General features: G+C 43.1%; 1 protein-coding gene across 3 annotated transcripts in view; it reads left to right on the top strand.

The window, feature by feature from the left end:
- LOC137285200 (dual adapter for phosphotyrosine and 3-phosphotyrosine and 3-phosphoinositide-like) overlaps nt 1-5,445 on the top strand; it is a 17,739-nt gene extending 12,294 nt beyond the window's left edge. The window contains exons 5-9 of one of the 3 annotated variants that reach the window (XM_067817455.1): nt 685-809; nt 1,268-1,315; nt 1,714-1,865; nt 3,315-3,402; nt 3,634-5,445. In XM_067817455.1, coding sequence (XP_067673556.1) covers nt 685-809; nt 1,268-1,315; nt 1,714-1,865; nt 3,315-3,402; nt 3,634-3,648 — 428 coding nt within the window. In that variant the 3' untranslated portion in view covers nt 3,649-5,445. The remainder of the gene's footprint in view (nt 1-684; nt 810-1,267; nt 1,316-1,713; nt 1,866-3,314; nt 3,403-3,633) is intronic. The other 2 variants (XM_067817456.1, XM_067817457.1) reach the window with 2 other exon arrangements.
- The last annotated feature ends 17,815 nt before the right edge of the window (nt 5,446-23,260 follow it).

The raw sequence follows: 23,260 nt of genomic DNA, 5'->3' as shown, positions 1-23,260 counted from the left end.
TGCTGTGAACTTTCACTGTCTCTCAACCCAACAAAAACAACAACAAGAAGAAGAACAACAACAAATCACTCCTTCAGTAGTTGTAGTGGTGCTGTGAATATTCACTGTCTCTCAACCCAACAACAACAAATCATTCCTTCAGTAGTTGTAGTGGTGCTGTGAACATTCACTGTCTCTCAACCCAACAACAACAAATCATTCCTTCAGTAGTTGTAGTGGTGCTGTGAACATTCACTGTCTCTCAACCCAACAACAACAAATCATTCCTTCAGTAGTTGTAGTGGTGCTGTGAACATTCACTGTCTCTCAACCCAACAACAACAAATCATTCCTTCAGTAGTTGTAGTGGTGCTGTGAACTTTGACTGTCTCTCAACCCAACAACAACAACAACAACAACATTCTAATGAATTACAAATGTATAAGGTTCCAAATCTTTACTCTAAAGGATAGTAATTATCCCAATCAATGGCTTGGCTATTTATGCTTCATCTTCATACTTCGTACCAAACCCAAGTTGCCTGTGAGGCAAGTGCTTGGGCTGGCACCTTTTGTCCTCAAAGTTTTGTACCTAACGTTTGAGAAAACAGTCCTACACTTTAAGATAAAGAAAACTTTCATGACAAATTGATGTTATTTTGGACAAGCATATATTCTGTCTGACAGTGGATATTTCGGATTGTAGGTCAGTTGGTGCTCCTCACCCAGCCGTACCCACGAGACATAGAGGAGCCCCAGATGTATGAATATGTCACTGTGCATGCTGAACTCTCCTCAGCCGATACCAATGATCAAATGTCAGATTTCTCGGTAAGTTAGGCCCTTTCAAATGGATTTTCATAGGATTCCTTTCTGTTGATCACAGATATACTATTACAATAAAATGCAGTGTACTTAGTGTTTTTAATAATCTGAAAGATAAGTAGATGTGATAAAAAAAAATAATCTTAACCTTGAATTATTATGTTTAGATGTCATTAGTTTTTCTGTGTAATGACTATTAAATTTCTGTTTTTGTCATATGATGATCTATAGCAATTTTTTTACTGACTTTGTGATATTTACTGTTGCCAGTGAAAACAGCCATTGTCATTTTAGTTTTCTTCTGTGTTTGTGTTTTAAAGGCAGACAGATCTTTAGAGCAAGCAATAACACGTAATTCTTTACCAAAAGTATCAGCTGCTACCATTTTCTTTAGTTAATCTTGAAGACTTGATGTTGTTCAGTTTCTATTATATGTGTTGCCTTAAAACTGTTTATCATTGTAGATCAACTCAAAGGAAGGTTTCCTTACCAAGATAGGAGCTCACTTCAAGGTACGGAATACAAAACATGACAAGGAAATGTTCTTTTTTCTTTTCTTGTATGAATTTATATGTTTCAATAATGAAATTCCTGTAATAGATGTTTCGAAAGTCACAAATACCAGAGGATACAGTAAGATGGGTAGCCCAGCAGACTGCAGCTCCCAATAAGTCTGAGGAAAAGGTGTCAGGGCTCATCTAGAAGGTTTTGTAAGGGCTTGATACTGACCCTCTGTATACCCTTAAAAGAATCATGAGTTTAACTTTGAGTCAGAATGATATTGACAAGAAATCTCTTATATTGTGTAGCAACAAAGTACAATTTCTATTTTAAATATTCATGCCTTTAATTCAAGTACTAGAGTACTACATGTTATCACACTTTGATATTCTTGTATTTGTTTTGTCAGACGTGGAGGACTCGGTGGTTTGTGCTGCAGAAAAATGAGTTGAAGTATTACAAGCAGAATACAGACAAACACCCTATAAGAACGCTTGACCTCAAACATTGCACAGAGTGCAGCCGTGATTTTTCTCATAAAGACAAGCAGTATGTGTTCAGGTGAGGTTAGTTCAGCCTACACATGTAAACACATTATGTCTTAAGTTGAGCATCACAAATAGCTGACTGCTGAGTTGCCTCTATACAAGTGACATCTTAGTGTTACAACTACTGAAAGATGAAGTGCACAGATGGCCTAGACCTCAAGGTGTTGTAAGTCAGTATGCAAGGTTATGACTGAGGTACTGTCAGAAATAGAAATAAAAACTGTGTTTAGGCTGTTACTCTCTGTCCCTCAAATAAACACAACTGCAAATAGGATATGTCAAAATTACTCACTTCAGCCTAATGGGCATTTGGGGGGATGCTTTAGAGGATATCCAGAAAAGCATATTTACTTGTAAAATCGGGCTGAAAACAATAGATCAGACTCTAGATGGCAATTAGGCCCCTCAACCAGGTATTGTGACAGAAGGCCGACTCACCTGGCATGAAATGCTGCAAATTTGCACAAGGGGTCAACTCAAAGACATTTTGTGCTTTTTCATGGGTGTTGAATATGTGTCATCTATTGATTAACATCTTAAATGCAGTTTTATGTTAAGGTATGTAAGATTGACAGGACTGGATATTGTTAAATATGTTAGGACATGCCGTGTATTTCCGTACTTTAATTCCGCTATAGGGGTATTATATCTCAGCTGATATCACCTAACCCCCAGCATGAACCCAACCATCGTCTGCTTCATCCATCCGAGTTTTGACACCTCCTACGTGGGTCATGTTATAGTGATAGAGAAACACCATGGTTTCAGCATGAAAGTTATGATTTCTTACATCAGCTGTAGTTTATAATCAAGCTAGTCTAATTTCAAAATGGGCATTTTTAAAAGTGTAATAATACAATATCATCACACACTAATTTGCATAAGGCATGGTCTTTTCCAAATAAGTTACTTTCGACTTTGAAAAAATCTGATATTGCTAATTTCTGCACTGTAAAGTCTCTCCTCAAAAAATTCCTTTTTCACTTTTTTCCCTGCCACTGGAACTGAAGTTAGACTGAACTTACTCTGACAGGTATTTCACACTTTTGCATATCAGCTGTAGAGTCATAGAGATAGAGATATTCATGAAAAAAACAGTATTTTCTATTTCTGACAATACTATATATAGTATACATCTGTGACATACTTGACTTAGCCCTTTACTCTCACATTAAACTGACAGAAAGTCTTAATGAAAACTAGTGTCCAGACCAGTGATAAAACACAAACCCACTCACTGACTTCCACTATCCATGGAACATGTTAATTCAGGTGATTGTTATCTACCTAGCAGCTCAAAGACCTATCCGTTCAAGAGGAGGGTAAAAGAGTTGCCCACTGTATGGGTTACAATGACATCCTTCCATGTTTTACATACACATAGAAATCTTCCTAAGAAGAGGATTATTTGTGTTTATGTGATCTTCATTCAGTACTTAATGCTTCTTTTATTGTTGTCCAGGTTGAAGTTTGACTGGCGGACATTTTACCTTTATGCCACATCAGAGCAGGAGATGAATGAATGGATGAAAGTGATCAACTGGAGGCTTGTGAGTGTCTGTTTCTTGATGTAGAACTGTACCATCACCTCCATCTTGAATGTATTCCTTGTCACTTGAGGTAGTTATGTACCATCACCTCAATCGTTCCTCGATGTAGTTCTGTACATCCATTCCATCTTGAATGTATCCCTCATCCCTTGATGTAGTTCTGAACTATCACCATCTTATCATTTGACAATGATATTTTTGTCTACATAAATAATTTGTTCTTTATTCCAGAAACCAAGGACATAAAAGGTGCAGGTTTCAAGGAATGGCTTACAGCTTGAGTGGACTTTGTTGTGAGACGGCATCATTAACTAGTCATCTGCTGATACAAGGAGGGTACTGCCGGTCAACTGTGACCTCTCCTGCGCCTTGAAGCATTGTTGTGGGCTTTATGGCTACATATGTTACCATGGTGACACGAGTTTCCTACTCTCCATTACCATGATTATGCAGCATACTGTATGTTTATTATATTACGTTAAATACCTGGACACATTTTCCACTAAAATGTTTGCTCCAGATGTGAATTCTCAAGAGGCTGAAATTAACCAATCCAAATATACCCTTTCTTAACATTCATTTGTATGTTATTATTATTACTAGATGTTTGTAAAACATATCCCCACAACTATTATGTGCTCAGTGTGCTGATTGTGTGTGAATCCTTGATATATTAAACACAGTCAGAATGCTGTTTATACTGGAGAACTTTTGGCATGATCACCTGGACAGGGGATGGGTGGTCCAAATGCTTCAAGATGTTCCCAGATTAACCATGAAACAAAGCAAGTCTGCTACTGGCTTTTAAGTCATTGAAGTAAAACTGTGGCATATGGTTAAAAATATATTGCATCATGTCATAACTGGTCTCAGAATCCGGCAGGAAATTGATCAAGAGTCTATAATAGTACAGTGGAGATACACTGTATAACTGAGTTTAAGCGTCTGCAAACTCAAAATATTAATTGTATTTTATGTTGTGACTTTTCCTATTCATTTTGTAAGCAGATATCTGGGATGATACGTAATGTGAGAGATTTGTATGTGATGATTGAAAAGTTTAGAATACAGGAGTGTACTTGAAATCAGCAGTTGATTACTGTCTGCCTTGATGTTTAAGACAGGTTTTGCCTGCCATCAGTCTTAGTGGCCTGCCACCTTTGCTTAATGAAATCTGGATATATAGAGTAACATGGTCTGCAGTGAACAAAGTGGGTTATGTAGGCTGTATAGACCGCTTGTTTGACAGTGTTATTGTTGTTGTCACTTTCACTTCCTTAACACTGCAATACACTGATCGATCACACATCAGGAACACTGGTTTACTATACACTTTTGCATCTTCTTCAGGATATGCATAAAATACTACCTTACCATATTGTGTGACACACTGGTATGGAACAGTATGTCATGATTCCCCACATACTCATGTGATGCTGTCTAAAATATTCTGGTATGTGATACATTTTGATATACAGGTACTTGTTGGCTGTACACTGATACATACCCTTACATGCAGTGATAATGTGTCGGTACAATACAATTCATTCTTTATTTTATAATGTTTATATATTTATTTATACAATGGTATGGCTTGTAGAATAATACTGTTATGGTATACTGTTATAACACACCTATGATACGCTGGTATAACATCGTTATGGTATCCTATTACAGAACTGTTCTGGTATACTGGTGTATCACTGCTATGATATGCTGATATAACATTGTTATGGTATGCTTGGACATCACTGCTATGATATGCTGATATAACACGGTTATGGTATGCTGGGACATCACTGGTATGATATGCTGGTAAATGCTGTTATGGTTTGCTGTTATGAGATTGTTATTGTGTACTATTATATATCATCACCATCACTGGTATGATATGCTGGTACATCACTGTTGTGGTATGCTGATATAAAATTGTTACGGTATACTTGTATATCACTTGTATTATATACTTGTATGATATTGTTTTGATAATGCAGTGTGATAATAAAATAGTAAAATAGACTGTTATATTCTAAGGTATACTGCGATGGTGTTGCTAATAGTGTCCTTCTTACTAAATATAAACATGTTTATGTAGCTAAATATGTTATGTAACACTGTGTAAGTAGTATAGGGAATGATAGTCCGAAAACACTTTTCAAAACCCCCTCTAAAAAGCCTCATTTAGTAAATGAGGCTTTGGTGGGACCCTTAGCTCTTGATATTATTGCCCCTACTACAAAGCCACGCCATCACGTTTACCGTGACTTGGCAGGCGGTAACACTGTGCCGTACGGTACGATCAATAATTCTTCTCTTACAAACCCCCTACCCGGCCCATCCCTCAAGTAGTATAAGTTAGGTTCGTCGGCTTTCATATCCACTTTATCTATGTTGTAAGTTTTGACCGACCATATAGGATCGGTGGCTCGCTTACGGCTATCGCCCTCGTGTTCCCCAGGCTGGTATAGATACCTAACTAAGGCCCTATCTGGTATCTGTTTCTCCTTTCCACGCAATGGAGCAGACGACTCTGCTAACACTGATTTTAGTTTGATAGCGTCTGCCGGTTTCTTACCAGTGAGCCGGGTTACTTCATGGTTGATTGCCGACACCACCTCGGGTAACCTCGCTACCCATTCGGTCGATCGTTTTCCAGTGGTTGTCATTTCCCTAGCATATTGATGGCCGAACAAGCGCTCAGCCAAAGTCCTATTAAATCTCTCAACTATAGCTTGGCTGCGATGGGCTCCGGCCGTGCCACGTCTGACCTTTGTATCGTGTTTGGCTAGCAGTTGTGAAACGGCACCCATGAACTCCCGTCCTGGATCAACTTGCAGCTCTGTTGGCCAAGTCAGCGGGCTGCGTTTGTATATGCGTTCTAATCCTTTGGCTACTTTGGCCGAATCTTTCGTGGTCAAGGGTTCGGCTTCCTTGTAACGACTGGCTACGTCCACTACGGTTAAGGCATACTTGTACCTCTTATCATGAGGTAGGAACAGTAGGTCTGCCTGGTGAATGCTATTAGGTATGTTAATTCCGAAACTCCTTCTAGGTACGTAGCGTGACGCCGGCAAATAGATCTGCCACAGGGCTTGTTTTTCAAGCCACGCTTTGGCTTTCTCTGGTGATACTCGTGCCATTTTAGATAGCTTATCTACTGCGCTAGCTCCTTTCCAATATCCACGCGGGCTGTAATAAATAGCCTCAAATTTTTTCATGTCCATACGCGTATGTGTTTATACCATCAATAGCTATCCAACGTTTCGTGTCCATAGGTGATAGGGACGTCTTGTTTATAGTCAGTCCGTATATCTTATGTCCATCACTTCTAAGCGTGTTCATCTTATGTCTAAAGGTACGGGTCTTGAACAGGGCCTCCTTGAATCTGGCGTGTTTGATGTGTTGTTTCACCACATACTTCTTAACCCCTTTAGCTTTTCGGATCTCACTATTGTCGGCTTTCAATATGGAATACATCTTAGGCCTCAAACCTATGTACTCAGCTATTGGCGTGCCAGCACACTCGTCCTTCATCTTACCTAGGACCTTTTTATTTACCGTGCTGTGTATAGTATGGGTCTTAGGATAGTCGCTGGTGTCGTATAAATCGAGGTGTTTCCCCATGTCCTCGTACACGTCCTCGGTTCGAATCTCCATCAGCAGGGAATCCGTGTCAGTGTACAACACTTCGCACCTGTCGCCGTACTGTTTCTTGAGCTCATTGTAGTAAAAGTCGTACATCAGGTGTTTGGATAAATCGAGGATACTCATCCCAACGTAAACAGGTCGGTTGAATTTTATGTGACTTTTCTTCATGTGTATGGCAACTAGGTCGTCTGTGAATATTTTATTACGGTTGAATGCCGGACTGGCTATCAATTTCCTGAGCTTGTCTTCCTCACTAGATCTAACCAGTTTCACGGTTACGCGTTTCCTCAGGTTTTCCATAGTCTTACCAAACACCGAGTTGTTCATGAGCTTGTAGAGATTTTTCTCAAAATCACTGGTGGCTTTTTTTCGTAGGTCTGTGTTCATTCTGATGTAGGGCTCCATCCATGGGCTCTGGTCGAACATGAGCACCCTGTGTATTTTGGTCAGCCTCATACCCAATGACAGGTACAGCTGTAGGTTGCGATAGTGAACTATGTACTTGGTCTTATTCATTAAGTTAGGCACGAGTTTTTCAACGTCCGCCACACGACCACCTGACAAGTTATGTTGGTACTCAGACATCCAGTCTGTGTTAACTTTCATACGTTCGGGTGCAAGGGGATAGCTGTTGTGTGATGTGTGTAATTCCTTGGGATACTCTAAGTCAACTTCGAGGATATACCCTTTGTTCGAATCTGGTGCAATGCTCATAACATCAACGTTTGGTACCCATTCGAATCCTCCTGTAGGTAGATACTGACTCATAGCCCAGCCGTACAGGTTATTTGCGTCGAGGTAGAGAATGTGATTGGTTGGTTTGTTAGGATCGTAACCTTTCATGTATTGATTATTTGCTTTCGCGTATCGTTTGGATGCCATGGAAATCCCACCTCGCAAGCCTTTCTCAATGAATAGGTGCATGTCGTAATCTGTGAGCAATTCTAAATTAACTCCTGTCTTTTTAAGCAAGGCGTCCCACGACAGACCTGGGCTGGTGTAATACCATGCGGGGTCGAGTTTATACTGCTTTAAACAGGTCCGCCTGAACGTTTCAAACACGTCGGCTAACAGCAGTACATCTGTCCTCAAGTACAGGTCGTGATAATCGCCAAGGTTCTTACAACCCAGTTTATTCCATACGTTAATCGCGTGTGAGTAATCGTCTCGTGAGACGGACGCTTCATTCAGCTTGCTATAAAAGCAGTCGATAGGAGGTAGTCTGGTCTCTGTGAACTTAGCCCAACTATCCATGTACTCATATGGATATACACCCTTCCTCATGAGCAGGTGTCTAGTCTCGGCGTCTGTGTATCGATCTGTGATAGGGAAGGTATTGTTGGCCTTGACCAGACTGTCGAGTGACGACAGGAGGAATTGAAACGAGTCAATGAACCTAAGTCCGTTTAAGCTGAAGGAGATGTATCTCTCCATGTTGTTTGGGATGCACGATATATTACCATCGATTTTCGCGATGGCCTGCATGATCAAGTGAGAGTCGTATCCTCTCAAGTTGTGAAAGACAACGGGGATGTTTATTGTCTTAGGGTTGATTTTAAGCTTGAGGTTGCACGCGTTGTGAGCGGCGCCTCTATACTTACCAGTTATGTGGCAGTGATCTCTCACCGAATCACCGTTAAGTGGTGAGTCGCACACGTGACAGTTAGTGCTACTGGCGTGAGCTAGCATGTCGGCTCTGGTCATACGCATTGGAGCGATTTTATACAATGCATTCCTAATAATTTTTTCTTCCTCCTGCAAGCACTTTAGAAACCTTTCAGCCGCGTCAGGACCCCTATACACTACCGGAGCTTTCGTTTCCCCATCACAACGGACGACAATGTATCCAAACGAACAGGCTTTATGCTCTTGTGTTTTGTGTGTGAAACTCCCACTAGTGGATGATTCCCCTACAATTAAGGCTTCGAAGTCGGCGTATATAATATAAGGCACAGACATTTGATTCTTGTGATTGTCGAATTTTAGGATATTTTCACCTTCCTTAGGCATGTCGACTCGTATGGCCGTCTGCCCAACACCTTGGCAATCCTCCAGGTGGGATTCTAATAAATCGGCCCGACTGAAACAGTGTAGGCATCGTACACAAAAGTGTTTTTCCCCAACGTGTTTCGACTGGTCGTGCAACAACCGGCTGAGATGTTTTATCCACGTGTAGTGATACTTTTCACCTTTTTGAATCATGAATAAATTAATAACTTGACAATCCTTCACCGGGCTGACCCTGTGTATTATTGTTGTATTACCTTCGTGCCCAAAGACATTTATAGCCAGATTATTCTGTTTTTCTACTTTAGTGATCTGGGATATTGGGGTGGGTTCATCTATACCATCCCAGTTGAGCCCATCGTCCTGTGGATAATTAGAAGGCCTGTTCGGATTAGTGGCAGCTGGAAATAAGGCTGACCTGATAGATAACCTCAAGCAATCGTTTCCTCTATTCTTAACGTTTACTATGGCTTGTTTGTTCTTATAGTAGGGAGGCAAGGCTAGGTATGACCCACCTCTGAACGGCATGTATTTAGCTATATCTAGATAGACATTATCGATTTTATCTACAGCCCACCCGGACCCCATGTGTGTGTAGCGTTCTAGGTATTCTCGTATCTGCTGAAAACTATTATCGATTGATGTGTCAATGGTCTCTGCATGTGTGACGACCTCTTGTTTGCCTCGGAAGTAAGGTTGAACATACTCAGTGGTACTCCCAACCTGCTTATCGAGCGACATTTTCACTGTGATCTGAAACTTGATACTTCCTAGATTATTTAGTTCCTGGTTGACCTTATCAGCTATCAGAGGCTTAATATCTGTAATGTCTATGTTTCTATCAATGTGCATGCGCCAACCTCTCAAATAATTGCCTACGGCGTGCTCAGTGCGCACAAACTGTAGGTCAATAGCTCTATTCTGTCGTAATAATTCTACAAGCTGTGGTTTTCTCATACGAGAATACCCGCCTAAACCCAAATCGTGTGCCTCGGCTTTCAGTTGTTTTACAGTTGGACGTGCTACAGGGGTATGTGATAACAATGTGGTTAACCCGGCTTTCCCCAATTTTGAATAACCCGTGTATCCAAGCTGTTTCGCTTGAGCTTTTAACTGTTTTACCGTAGGAGGGACTTCTAAACCTAGTAATCTCAACAATGCTGGCTTCCGCATTCTAGAATACCCGATAACACCTCTCTGTTTTGCGACCCTCTTGAGCTCGCGCACAGTAGTCATTGTGTTTACACCTAAGAGAACTAATGTCTAATTGGTTCACAGTAAGGGGAGGTAACTCCTCCACTCTTGATAAAAAATATTTTATTTCTTGTAATCACTTATTAACCAAACTCGGTTTGTTGGCCACAATTCTCGTAAGTCTTCCAACAGCTTGTGTGAATCTATGTAGGCATCGATCAGTGTTTGGTTATTTGATAATAATTCGATTAACCCGGCTCTCCCCAGGTTTGAATAACGCCGGCATCCAAGCTGTTTTGCTATAGCTTTTAATTGTTTTACCGTAAGATAGGCTTCCATATTCAAGAATGTATAGTAGACATGTTTACACCTAAGAGAACCAATCTCTAATTGGAGTCTATCTTGAGCAGTCGCCTACGTTCTTTTATGTAGCCTTTTTTATTCTCGTATATGAGTTGATGTCTGACTACGTTCGCTCCGTGAGCTTTACATAAACAGTAGTGTCCTTTAACCCCGATACCACACACAGAACACGTGTAGTTAGGACTTCCCATATGGAAACAACAGAACCCCTGATTCCTGCATTTCCTACCACAGGCCTCGGTCTTCCCCATAAGTATATATTCGCATCGGTATGGAGCGGGTCTCATGTTTACTTATATAGGTATTTTAGTTTAATTGCTTTGCAACCAACGCAGTAGCTGCTATACCCAACACTATGAAGCCCAGTTCACGATTCATTTGTCCCTTGGATGGTGTGTAGTACTGAGCGAGTGTGGGTTTATTGAGCGGTTCCAATTGTTTACCAGTTAGTAGATAGTATTCTTTCATTGCTTCATCGACATCGTTGAATGTTTGAACGGCATGGTTTTCACGCGTGAGTTGTTCGTTAATAAAATCGATCCTCTGGAGGCGTTTTTTAGCGTACTCGGCCTGTGCTCTTTGTAATTTCTCAGTAGCGAGATCGTGTCGCTTCCTTTCTTCCTGTATTTCAGCCGCGTGATCATCTCGTAGTTTCGAGAAGAGGAAATTACTTCCGGAAAATGCCAGGGCATTCACTAACGCCCCACCGACCATCATAGCTATCGTGGCCATCCCTATATTTATTTCATTATATTATCAGGTATGATCCCTTGTTTTACTAGGATGTCTTTTGTGGCCATCGCCATACCAAGGTTCATTATGAGCATACCCATATCCTGCAGGTTGAAATCTAGCTTGATAGTTGGTTGTTTAAGCACCATTTTAGTCAACCGAGCGTACCCTACGGCTAGACTAGCGACCACTGTGGCGTGGTATGCGTCGTTGACGAACGTTTTCCCCTCAGACATTATGTATATGATATAAAATATTAAAATTATAACATGATATGCGGATCTACCATGGGGGATACCCCCACACCCCCACTGTTCTCACTGTTGGGTTGTGGCTCACTGTGGGAGGTGTATAACCATGTTATAACCACGGCAGCAGTTACGCCTACAGCCAATAACAGTCGGGTTGGGTTGGCCACTTTATGTTGGTTACACCACCGTTTTTTACCGGCAGCTACTCTCTTAGGATTCTTCTGCCTGGTTACTGTTGAAGTGGTCTCCACTGTTGGGGGTGGGGTCTCCTCCACTGGGGTCTCCACCGTCACCTCGGGACTCACTGGTTCCGTCACCTCGGACATCTATACTATTATTATTATTCTTTCTCTCAAATTGGCAATGTTTTGCCGTGATAATCGCCGCCGTCACTGGAGCCAACAACATACCATATTTATGGTACAGCCCGCAGCTGATAGAGCTCACGGCGTGTTCGATAAAAGGGTCTTTATCTAGGTCCTCCCACAGGTAAAGTCGGCGCTCTGGTGGAATGGGAAGGAATTGTGATACAATACCGGTGTATATCTGGGTCATAGCCGATCCTATTGTCTTTGTCATTTCTGCTCCGAGCCGGGCCTCGTATCTAGCGTACAGCTTATCGATTTCTTCGGCTGACATTTTGTTAATTTTATCTGGAGTGTAGTCTCCAAAGTAATGTTTGGCTTTACCACCAACAGCCAATGCCACCAGTTTCTCTCGCTTGGGGGAATCCCCAGTTGGGGAACCCTCCACAGACAATTGTTCGAGTAATTCCTCACACTCCATCTTATAATATAACAAGTAAGATTTAGTTTTAACTATATAATACCCGATGCAGACAAAACACAGAGAAATGAAAGTTAAGTTGCACACGACAAATACTTCAAATATCATAGCTATGCTTAGCATTTGCTTAGCTTTGCTTAGCTTTGCATAGCTTTAGCTTAGCTTTGCTTAGCTTTAGCATACTATATATGCTACTGGTTGGTCGGTCTTTAGAACGAGCTTAGCGTGTTTAGTTTCAGCGAGCTGTTTCTTCACCCGTTCCCGTTCTAATTTACTCATCACATCGTTCTCTCTCAAACACTCCTCGAACGAATCCCTGTCCTTGCAGTGAAATAAGGCCACCCATCGCGTCTGCTCCCTGAGGTCTTTCAACACCGAGTTGAACTTCTGCGTTAGCACCCAGACGCTGTGATTTGCATGCCGGCCGGAGAAGGCCAGGTACGATAGCATGTCTCTCTTTTTTGTTATCTCGCGATTAGCGCTGCAGTCGTCCAGTATGAACAGCGTCGGTTCCCCTTTAAATTTCTCGTGAAGAGCTTTCAACCAGTCCTGCAGGCGTGTTCCAGGGTCGATTTTGTGTACGTCCGGGTCCGTCATCACCCAAGGTCGCGCGTACGTTTTATTCATGCTCAGAGTAGGGCATATGATAACGATGTTATCGAACACATCCTTGTAGTAACCCTCCAACATATCCAACACGAAAACGGTCTTCCCACAGCCAGTCTGCCCGCATATGATAGCGCAGTGTGGGTCAGTGGGTAGGTGGGGCAGTTTATTGTTGGGGGGTGTGGGGGGGTACCCCCCATCAGTAGATGGCTTGCACGAATCTCCCATTGTCTATATTAAGTTGCGCGTCCATAATTACGTACAGATATAATTTCAACTTACCAGCGGTTTGAGCCTTCTTAGTAATCTGGATGGTTATCCCTTCGCTACCGTTATCTATACGGCGCCCGCTACCGTGCAGTTTATCATCATCCGTGGATCGCATGTCCAACCATAAGGCATACTTGGTGGTCAGGTATTCACCGATCTGCACGGAGCCGAGGTCCAGGTCCTTTGTTATGTAGTCCCCCACTGGTAGCTTTTTTATCTCATCCCACTGCTGGTGTGGCCTCATACCATGACTGAACAGCTGGTTGGGCACGCCCTCGATGGTAACTTCCACCTTTTCAATCTCGGGGTTGAAAAACTTCTCGCTGTCCCTCCGGAATGGATCATAATCCTCCACGGGGACGACCAGGATACCTTTCATCGATCGCGCCGGCACGTTCAGGTTGATATTCCACACAGTGTCGCTCTTATCTCGCACGACTGATCTATGCCTCAGTACGCGATCGTATAGGATAGCCATCTTCCCAGAGTACTGGCTTCGAACCTGCCTGGCCAGCTCCGGGCTAGTGACCATGTCGAACTCCAGAGAGATGTTGTCTATGGCATAACTGGCCTCATCACCGTTCGGCGTACGCACTACTTTACTATAGTCGTTAAACGTGAGCTCGTATTCGAGCCTATCACCCAGTGCGGCCTGGTAAAACGGCGCGTGTCCCGTGAGCAACTCGAAGTCGAGCGGCACGCAGAATCGATTCCCGTATGCTAGAGCGATGGCCTTTTCACCGTCCGATAGCTTGTCTTGCTGGTCTGTCGTGAAGACGTATCCTATGCGCGCCCGGGTTGATTTGCTGATACCCTGGTACACATCATTGACTCGTTCTCTCTCGCTTTTCCAGAGATCCTTGTAGCAGTGAAACACGTCGCTGTCGTCGATGCTCAGCACCTCGTTACCGCTTATCTTGACGGTCGTTTTCTTGATGATAGCTCGCCCCACGTTCCGCACTAGCTCGCGTTTATCGTTGACGGAGGTCAACGTGATATTGAACGCCAGTCGAACAGTGCCTGGTACAATGAGGTCATTCTCACCAAGGTTTGGAAATCTAACCAGCAGAGTTTGATTCTGGTCTATCTTGCTGGGATTGTTGGTGATGGTCACCGACTGTCGCACGGCTCTGGCACCTAATGGCTCTCTCAATCTTCTGAAAGGATCTAATTTTCTACCGTACATTGTTATATAAATGAAATATATTTTTAATACTAATGGATGAAGACATACCTATGGATGATATGTGGGACGATAGTGCCCAGGCATTCAATGATGACCAGGAGACCTCATTCTCGCAAGGTGACGAGCTCCTTAAAGGCGCCGTCGACGATTATTACAACGCAGTTGAAAATAAATCCAAACTCAAGCCGTTGGGAAGGAACTATTCCGATTTTACCCTCAGCAATGGCACGCTGCGTTTGAAGTCTCGCCCGGAGATCGATCTCATGAATAAACGCACTAGAGAACCGCTTGCTTTATCAACATTAGCCGGTAAACATGGAAGTCAGTTGGTCCAAGATGAACTAGGTTTCATAGATTACGGTGGCGCGCGACCTAAGCAGTATCCTCCGAAGTTAGTTCAAGGTCTGGAAGGTATCAGGGACGCCACATCAGATCAAAACATGACTTATGATATTAAAAAGATGTTGGTTGACTACGAGAACGAACCCTTTCCGGGGCTCGAATTTACCGTTCGGGAACTGAGGGGGTTGGACCTGTTGATGCAAACCATTCGTGGTCAGCTCTGGAAAAGCACAGCCAAAATGAGTGAGATAGACGACCACATCGCCTATGAAAAGAAAAAACTCGGTGAAACTGAGGACGAGTCTATGAAAGCCACCATTGAGGAACGAATACGTAATTTGGAAGATGAAAGGCAGACCTGGTTGGAGACAGCGTCCGGTTACAAAGAAAAGCTTAGATCCCAGGTCAGCCGTATACGGGAAACCATCAATCAAGTCCTCCACCGAGACACCACGTTAGCAGACAGGATTCGGATATTGTTCCGGGAGCAAGGGATCACCATCGCCAGCATTCTGACTGCATTGGGTTTTATCATATCAACCCTGGTGGTGTCACTAACAGGAGGTACCCCTGTGGGGCCTGCCGGTGGGGGAGTTACCCCAGGCGGTGGTGGTGGTGTTAAAGACTGGATTAAAAAACTCGGGGAAGGCCTAGCTAAACTGGCTGGTAAAGCCGCCGAAGCCCTTCCCGGCATCCTGGGTAGCATCGTCTCGTGGTTGTTGAGCGCTCTGTCTAAAACTGTCATGTGGCTCAGTCAAAACCTGTGGGCAGCCATCGTCGCCGTGGCGGGTCTGGTGTACGTAGCGGCTAAGAAATCTTTAACCAAATAAGTCCCAAAGTTACCCCGCCAACCACTAGGGCTGTTTTATTATCAATATGCTGCTGATAGGTAGTGGAAACCCCCACACCCCCAGGGGGTACCTCCACATGAATTTTAGGCTCCGGAGGTGGCGCAACTATACCCGTTTCACGTGGTGGGATGTGTGGGATATGTGGGGTGTTAATATTGGGGTTGATACCCAACTTTTGGTCCGCCGTGGCTATGACTATTTTGTTGTTATAACCCACCACTTTTTTTATTCTCAGTTGCATATCACTCGGAGCCATGTATAACCCCACGCCGAACACGTAATTGACTTTCGATCTGGCGTATTCTAACACATTTTGGTAACGGTCGATAGCCCTCGGGAGATCAACTGGTGAATTGATAGCATCATCAACGTTGGAAACGAATTGTGTCTGAGCGTCGTAAGCAGTTCCCTTACCGAGGATGTTAGAACGCGTCATCGACTGCGCACCCAACAGCGCCCACACGTACGTTCGAATCGAGTCGTTCAAGCGTATTGTACCAGCACGAGTGAATCCTTTCGATGTTTTTGAGATCATTTTAGTCCAGGCTGTGGCTGCATCAGGACTGGTTTGCTTTATACAGCTGACATGGATCTTTTCATTCGTTGTGGGGCCTGTAAATGTATGACGGTGTGGGTTGTATGAACCATCTTTAGAACCGGCATAATATTTTCCGGACCTGTAGAAGTACACGAGAACTATACCGAGACCATGGTTCACACCAGGAAGGCGAAAGTCTTTATTCGTTGGAATCTCAAACTCCCCACAAATACGTTCATAAACGCGTCTATCATAGGGGTTATTCGTCATACTCCACGCTTTATCTTGGGGAAGAGGAGCACTTATTTCCTTCAATATTCGTCTCGTTTGATAATAAATATGAAACAAAATAACCGCCTTACTCAGTTCGTCTATACCGTAGTCTGGTTTCACACCCGACCCTGTCGTCGCACACCACACAGCAAAGTTGAGTTGGTTCTGCCAAAACTGCATTGGGTTTTGATTCCAGTTTACCACCGCCTGCGCGTTATTAACGGACACGACATACTTTTCAAAGATATCAATAAAGGTTGTTTTAAACCCCGTACCATCTGCATTCACCACGATTTTCAAGTGTGCTAAATCCATATTATATTATATAATTTATATATTATAATATGTACATAACACTTCCAGGAATAACTAGCGGTGAGGCCGTTCAGCTGACGCACGCGATCGATAACACGTCAGGTCAACTCGAAGTCGCACTCTGCGATATCACCTACCTACCGCAATGGACTAACATTAATATCAGCAACAATAAGCTGTTCGTCAGTGGAACTCGCAGTCAAATAACTGACGGCTACTACAGCGTGTGCTCGCTAAACGACGAGGTCTTCAAACCCCTGGGAGCCGAACTCAAGATGAACGACTCAAACGGCACAGTGGTGTTAATCAACAATGGAATAAACCCTTTGAGGCTCGGCCGACCATTAGCAAGGATGCTCGGTATGTCTCCTGACGAGATAAAACCAACAACAACCGTCACAGGCACGAAGTTACCCGACCTAGTACCGTACCGAGAGCTGTACATTCATCTCGATCAGGTGAGCACAACGTATAACATTCAAGGAGGTCACCCTTCCACTATATTGAGAGCAGTGCCGGTGAAAACTGAGAAATTCAACGACGGTAGAACCGAGTCATTTTCACCACGGCAGTATAAGAGATTAACCCAGGGCAACATACCTGAGCTGACAATATCGGTGTTAGATATAAATCATAATCCTGTAAATATAGGATACCTCAGCTTAACGCTTCACGTAAAATGACCAGCGCACAAGGACCCGGAGTGAAAAAATGCGTCAATATCGGGATCTCCGACCTCGGAGACACACGCGGTTTCGACGCTCCCGGAGTAGATGGTAAAACGTACGCCTTGCAACTGAAAAACAACATTTACAAACGCGTTGAAATCTCCTCCGGTGGAGCCCTAAGCGATGTAGTAGATACCACAGGAGCAACAGTCAACACTAAGTACGCCCTCGTCAACACCGGTGATGACAACTGGAGAATATACCCATCATTCGGAGGTAAACTGTTCGACTTAGACGATGTTGAGAGAACTACCATCAAAAAGAACCGGCCATATAAGCTCACCTTCACTGAAGATAACAAGTGGGTGTTCGTACCCAATTACGACGACAACTGGTTTCTCAGTATTAAGCTCTTCTCCCCATACGTGTTCACTGATAACAAAGACCACTACCTAAACAAAATTGTGAACCATGGATTCCTGCTCGTGGCTTACATCCCAACTCAGAGACGTAGCGTAGTCGTCAGCCCAATCAACAATTCACCATTCCACATGCTATCGAGTAAAACGGGTATACAAAACGTGTCATTACAGTTGGTGTCTGAATTCGAAGGCGTGGACAAAGTACTAGATGGTATACCATCAAATACAACACTGGCCATCAAAGTCTACCTAGGGGAATCATCGGGGGATAACGTCGAGATCGTGAAGGGAGTCAAACTAGGGTGGGAGAAACGACACAAGGATGAAATTTGCGCCGTTTACGTGCGGGTGGGTGTCGGCTCCAACACCAGTCTGCAGGGTGTCAACGTGATCGTGGAAAACAAGATATCACTAACCAAGATCTTCCTACCTAACAACATACACTTTATTAGTATGACTTTAATCCCTGAATTATTAACAGAAAACCAGTTGGAAATTATATAATAATATTATAATAATGACTAGTCATCATCCCAACACTACACTTAACGACCTGGGAGATACAGAGGGATTCGATCAGCCTGGTGAGGAAGATGAATTATACATCCTGCACTTCAAAGACAACGTGTACAAACGGGTGTCGTTATCAGATTTTAAAGAACCCAAATGGTTGCTCAACTTAACAATCGCCTCACCTTATATCATATTTAACGAAGATGGTATTTCTATCTCTGAGATTAAGAACAACGGTACCTGGTTCTCAAATTTCATTCCGCATGGTTTATCAAATCCAGTATATAGGTGGGGCGGGAAAAAAAATATGTTACGGGTAAGAGACAAATTAACAATTGGCAGTGATGGGGGGGATGTTATTATAAGCTCCAGATTCTACACACTCATCATAGAAGTCTCCTTTACGAGATTTGACGAGGAAAACTCCTTGAGAGGACACCAAATTTTACCCGGGTTGGTAATACACTGGTATGCCGAACACTTAGACCAAGATTGTCGTATTATTATACAAAATAATGTTTCACCCTCTCATCTAACCTATCATCTAACCTACTCAATAAGCCTGCAAGGGGTTTTTATTACAACAGACTATTTATCTATGAGAATTACACCTATTACCTTGAATGATAAGCTATCCCTTGTTGGCTTCAAATTCATTGATAGACTATTAACTGAAACTCAATTAAAATATTTTTCATAATATATATTATAGGATGGGTCTGTACCCAGTTGTAGAGGAAGTAGCGAAGACGTTGGAAACCGTAGATGGGTTCCGCTTGAGGCAGCTATGTGATGTGAAACGTCAACTAGAACAAGACCGTGACACGCGGAAAGCACTATGTAAAAAATATAATAGAGCTTTCAATATCGTGGATGGGGTTGACACTACCCTTATGGCAACCAGCATGGGACTAGGGGCGGCAGGCGTTGGGTTGTTAACCACCATCGTGGCTGCACCTATAGTGCTAGGTATTGAAATAACGGCTGGGGTGACAGGGTTGGTAGGGTTGGCGCTTAAGTTAGTATCACGCAGACTTAATCGTAAGGCATTGAAACACGACGAGATAAAGGTTCTGGCTGAAGCAAAGCTAAACACAGTGAGTGAGCGAATTTCCACGGCACTCTCTGACAGTAAGATCTCAGAAGAGGAGTTTAGTTCAATCCTCTCTGAACTCAAAAAATATAATGGAATGAAACAAGATATTCGATCCAAGTCTCGTAAGTCTGCTATCAGCGAGGACGAGAAAAAAAAGTACATAGCACAGGGAATACAAAAAGCCCAGCAAGCCTTTATTATGAACACCAAAGAGATCGTAGGCGGTTCACATTAAACTGTTTCCTCGATATAAACATAACATAGCCGTAAGCGAGCCACCGATCCTATATGGCCAGTCAAAACTTACAACTGTACTACTTGAGGGATGGGCCGGGTAGGGGGTTTGTAAGAGAAGAATTATTGATCGTACCGTACGGCACAGTGTTACCGCCTGCCAAGTCACGGTAAACGTGATGGCGTGGCTTTGTAGTAGGGGCAATAATATCAAGAGCTAAGGGTCCCACCAAAGCCTCATTTACTAAATGAGGCTTTTTAGAGGGGGTTTTGAAAAGTGTTTTCGGACTATCATTCCCTATACTACTGTGTACCAGATTTACACCAGATCAACTTAGTTAAAATGTAGTGCTATTTCATGTTTTAACAGTGCTACATAGTAGCTGTGTCAAGGGACTGTATACTCATAACTGCTGCAGATGTGCATGTGGGAGTGAGTGTACATGTATGTAATGGTGAGCGTGCTTGTAATGGTGAGTGTGTATGTGATGGTGAGCAAGCATGTGATGGTGAGCATGCTTGTAATGGTGAATGTGTATGTAATGGTGAGCATGCTTGTAATGGTGAGTGTGTATGTGATGGTGAGGATGCTTGTAATGGTGAGTGTGTATGTGATGGTGAGTGTGTATGTAATGGTGAGCATGCTTGTAATGGTGAGTGTGTATGTGATGGTGAGGATGCTTGTAATGGTGAGTGTGTATGTGATGGTCAGTGTGCTTGTAATGGTGAGTGTGTATGTGATGGTGAGCGTGCTTGTAATGGTGAATGTGTATGTAATGGTGAGCATGCTTGTGATGGTGAGGAGGCTTGTAATGGTGAGTGTGTATGTGATGATGAGCAAGCATGTGATGGTGAGTGTGTATGTGTTGGTGCGCAGGCTTGTAATGGTGAGTGTGTATGTGATGGTGAGGATGCTTGTAATGGTGAGTGTGTATGTAATGGTGAGCATGCTTGTAATGGTGAGTGTGTATGTGATGGTGAGGATGCTTGTAATGGTGAGTGTGTATGTGATGGTGAGTGTGTATGTAATGGTGAGCATGCTTGTAATGGTGAGTGTGTATGTGATGGTGAGGATGCTTGTAATGGTGAGTGTGTATGTGATGGTCAGTGTGCTTGTAATGGTGAGTGTGTATGTGATGGTGAGCGTGCTTGTAATGGTGAATGTGTATGTAATGGTGAGCATGCTTGTGATGGTGAGGAGGCTTGTAATGGTGAGTGTGTATGTGATGATGAGCAAGCATGTGATGGTGAGTGTGTATGTGTTGGTGCGCAGGCTTGTAATGGTGAGTGTGTATGTGATAGTGAGCATGCTTGTAATGGTGAGTGTGTATGTGATGGTGAGCAAGCATGTGATGGTGAGGAGGCTTGAAATGGTGAGTGTGTATGTGATGGTCAGTGTGCTTATAATGGTGAATATGTATGTGGTGGTGAGCGTGCTTGTAATGGTGAGTGTGTATGTGATGGTGAGCAGGCTTGAAATGGTGAGTGTATGTGATGATGAGCAAGCATGTGATGGTGAGTGTGTATGTGTTGGTGCGCAGGCTTGTAATGGTGAGTGTGTATGTGATGGTGAGCATGCTTGTAATGGTGAGTGTGTATGTGATGGTGAGCATGCTTGTAATGGTGAGTGTGTATGTGATGGTGAGCAAGCATGTGATGGTGAGGAGGCTTGAAATGGTGAGTGTGTATGTGATGGTCAGTGTGCTTGTAATGGTGAATGTGTATGTGGTGGTGAGCGTGCTTGTAATGGTGAGTGTGTATGTGATGGTGAGCAGGCTTGAAATGGTGTGTGTATGTGATGATGAGCAAGCATGTGATGGTGAGTGTGTATATGTTGGTGCGCAGGCTTGTAATGGTGAGTGTGTATGTGATGGTGAGGAGGCTTGTAATGGTGAGTGTGTATGTGATGGTCAGTGTGCTTGTAATGGTGAGTGTGTGTGTGATGGTGAGCAAGCATGTGATGGTGAGTGTGTATGTGATGGTCAGTGTGCTTGTTATGGGGATTGTGTATGTGGTGGTGAGCGTGCTTGTAATGGTGAGTGTGTATGTGATGGTGAGCAGGCTTGAAATGGTGTGTGTATGTGATGATGAGCAAGCATGTGATGGTGAGTGTGTATGTGTTGGTGCGCAGACTTGTGATGGTGAGTGTGTATGTGATGGTGAGGAGGCTTGTAATGGTGAGTGTGTATGTGATGGTCAGTGTGCTTGTAATGGTGAGTGTGTACATGTATGTGATGATGAGCAAGCATGTGATGGTGAGTGTGTATGTGTTGGTGCACAGACTTGTGATGATGAGTGTGTATGTGATGGTGAGCATGCTTGTAATGGTGAGTGTGTATGTGATGGTGAGCAGGCTTGTAATGGTAAGTGTGTACATGTATGTGATGGTGAGTGTGCTTGTAATGGTGAGTGTGTATGTGATGGTGAGCGTGCTTGTAATGGTGAGTGTGTATGTGATGGTGAGCAAGTGATGGTGAGTGTGTATGTGATGGTGAGCAGGCTTGAAATGGTGAGTGTATGTGATGATGAGCAAGCATGTGATGGTAAGTGTGTATGTGTTGGTGCGCAGGCTTGTAATGGTGAGTGTGTATGTGATGGTGAGCATGCTTGTAATAGTGAGTGTGTATGTGATGATGAGCAGGCTTGTAATGGTGAGTGTGCATGTGATGGTGAGCAAGCATTTGATGGTGAGTGTGTATGTGATAGTGAGCAGGTTTGTAATGGTGATTGTGTATGTGATGGTGAGCAAGTGATGGTGAGTGTGTATGTGTGGGTCGAAGGCTTGTAATGGTGAGTGTGTATGTGATGGTGAGCAGGCTTGTAATGGTGAGTGTGTATGTGATGGTGAGCAAGCATTTGATGGTGAGTGTGTATGTGATAGTGAGCAGGTTTGTAATGGTGAGTGTGTATGTGATGGTGAGGAGGCTTGTAATGGTGAGTGTATGTGGTGATGAGCAGGCTTGGAATGGTGAGTGCATGTCAGCTGTGTTCTGAGCAGACTGAGAAGAACCCAATGATACATCTCTACTGTTATTTTCTACAGCTGATGGAGCCAATGTTGATCAGTGCTCCCATTTGTTATAAGACTTTTGATGTTTTTAACATATAACAGATATGGGTAAGTAATTGTAATATATTTATACTTTGAGTTGCTGTATCACTCTGGATACTTTATTTTCATGAAGAATAATCATTCGGAAACATAAGAACATGTAAACGTAAAATCATATATACTTTATCTTGTAAAAGGTATTCAGTTGTAAATTGTGCTCTTGATTAACTGTCAGCACTGGAGGGAATAATGTCCATGTGTGTGCTGGGCCTTCATGAGAGTAAGTGTAAATATAACTGTAATTTTATGTTGTATTTGTGTTTCCTTCCTGTCACTAAGTAGATGTCTGTGTATGTGATCAGCACCATGGGGTTGCCATGACACTTCCTGGTTTGTGACTGTATCCTGTTTTAAAGTGACATGGCCATACCGTCATTACCAAGTCATCATATGCTCCTCCCTGTCTTGTCAGTTTTCTCTCCACCCTGCACCATTTGAGCATTTAGTTTCT

This window comes from Haliotis asinina, chromosome 5 (assembly GCF_037392515.1).
Source record: "Haliotis asinina isolate JCU_RB_2024 chromosome 5, JCU_Hal_asi_v2, whole genome shotgun sequence".
Taxonomy (NCBI): Eukaryota; Metazoa; Mollusca; class Gastropoda; order Lepetellida; family Haliotidae; genus Haliotis; species Haliotis asinina.
The sequence above is the reverse complement of the archived record's forward strand: the minus strand, read 5'-3'. Positions and strand labels throughout refer to the sequence as shown.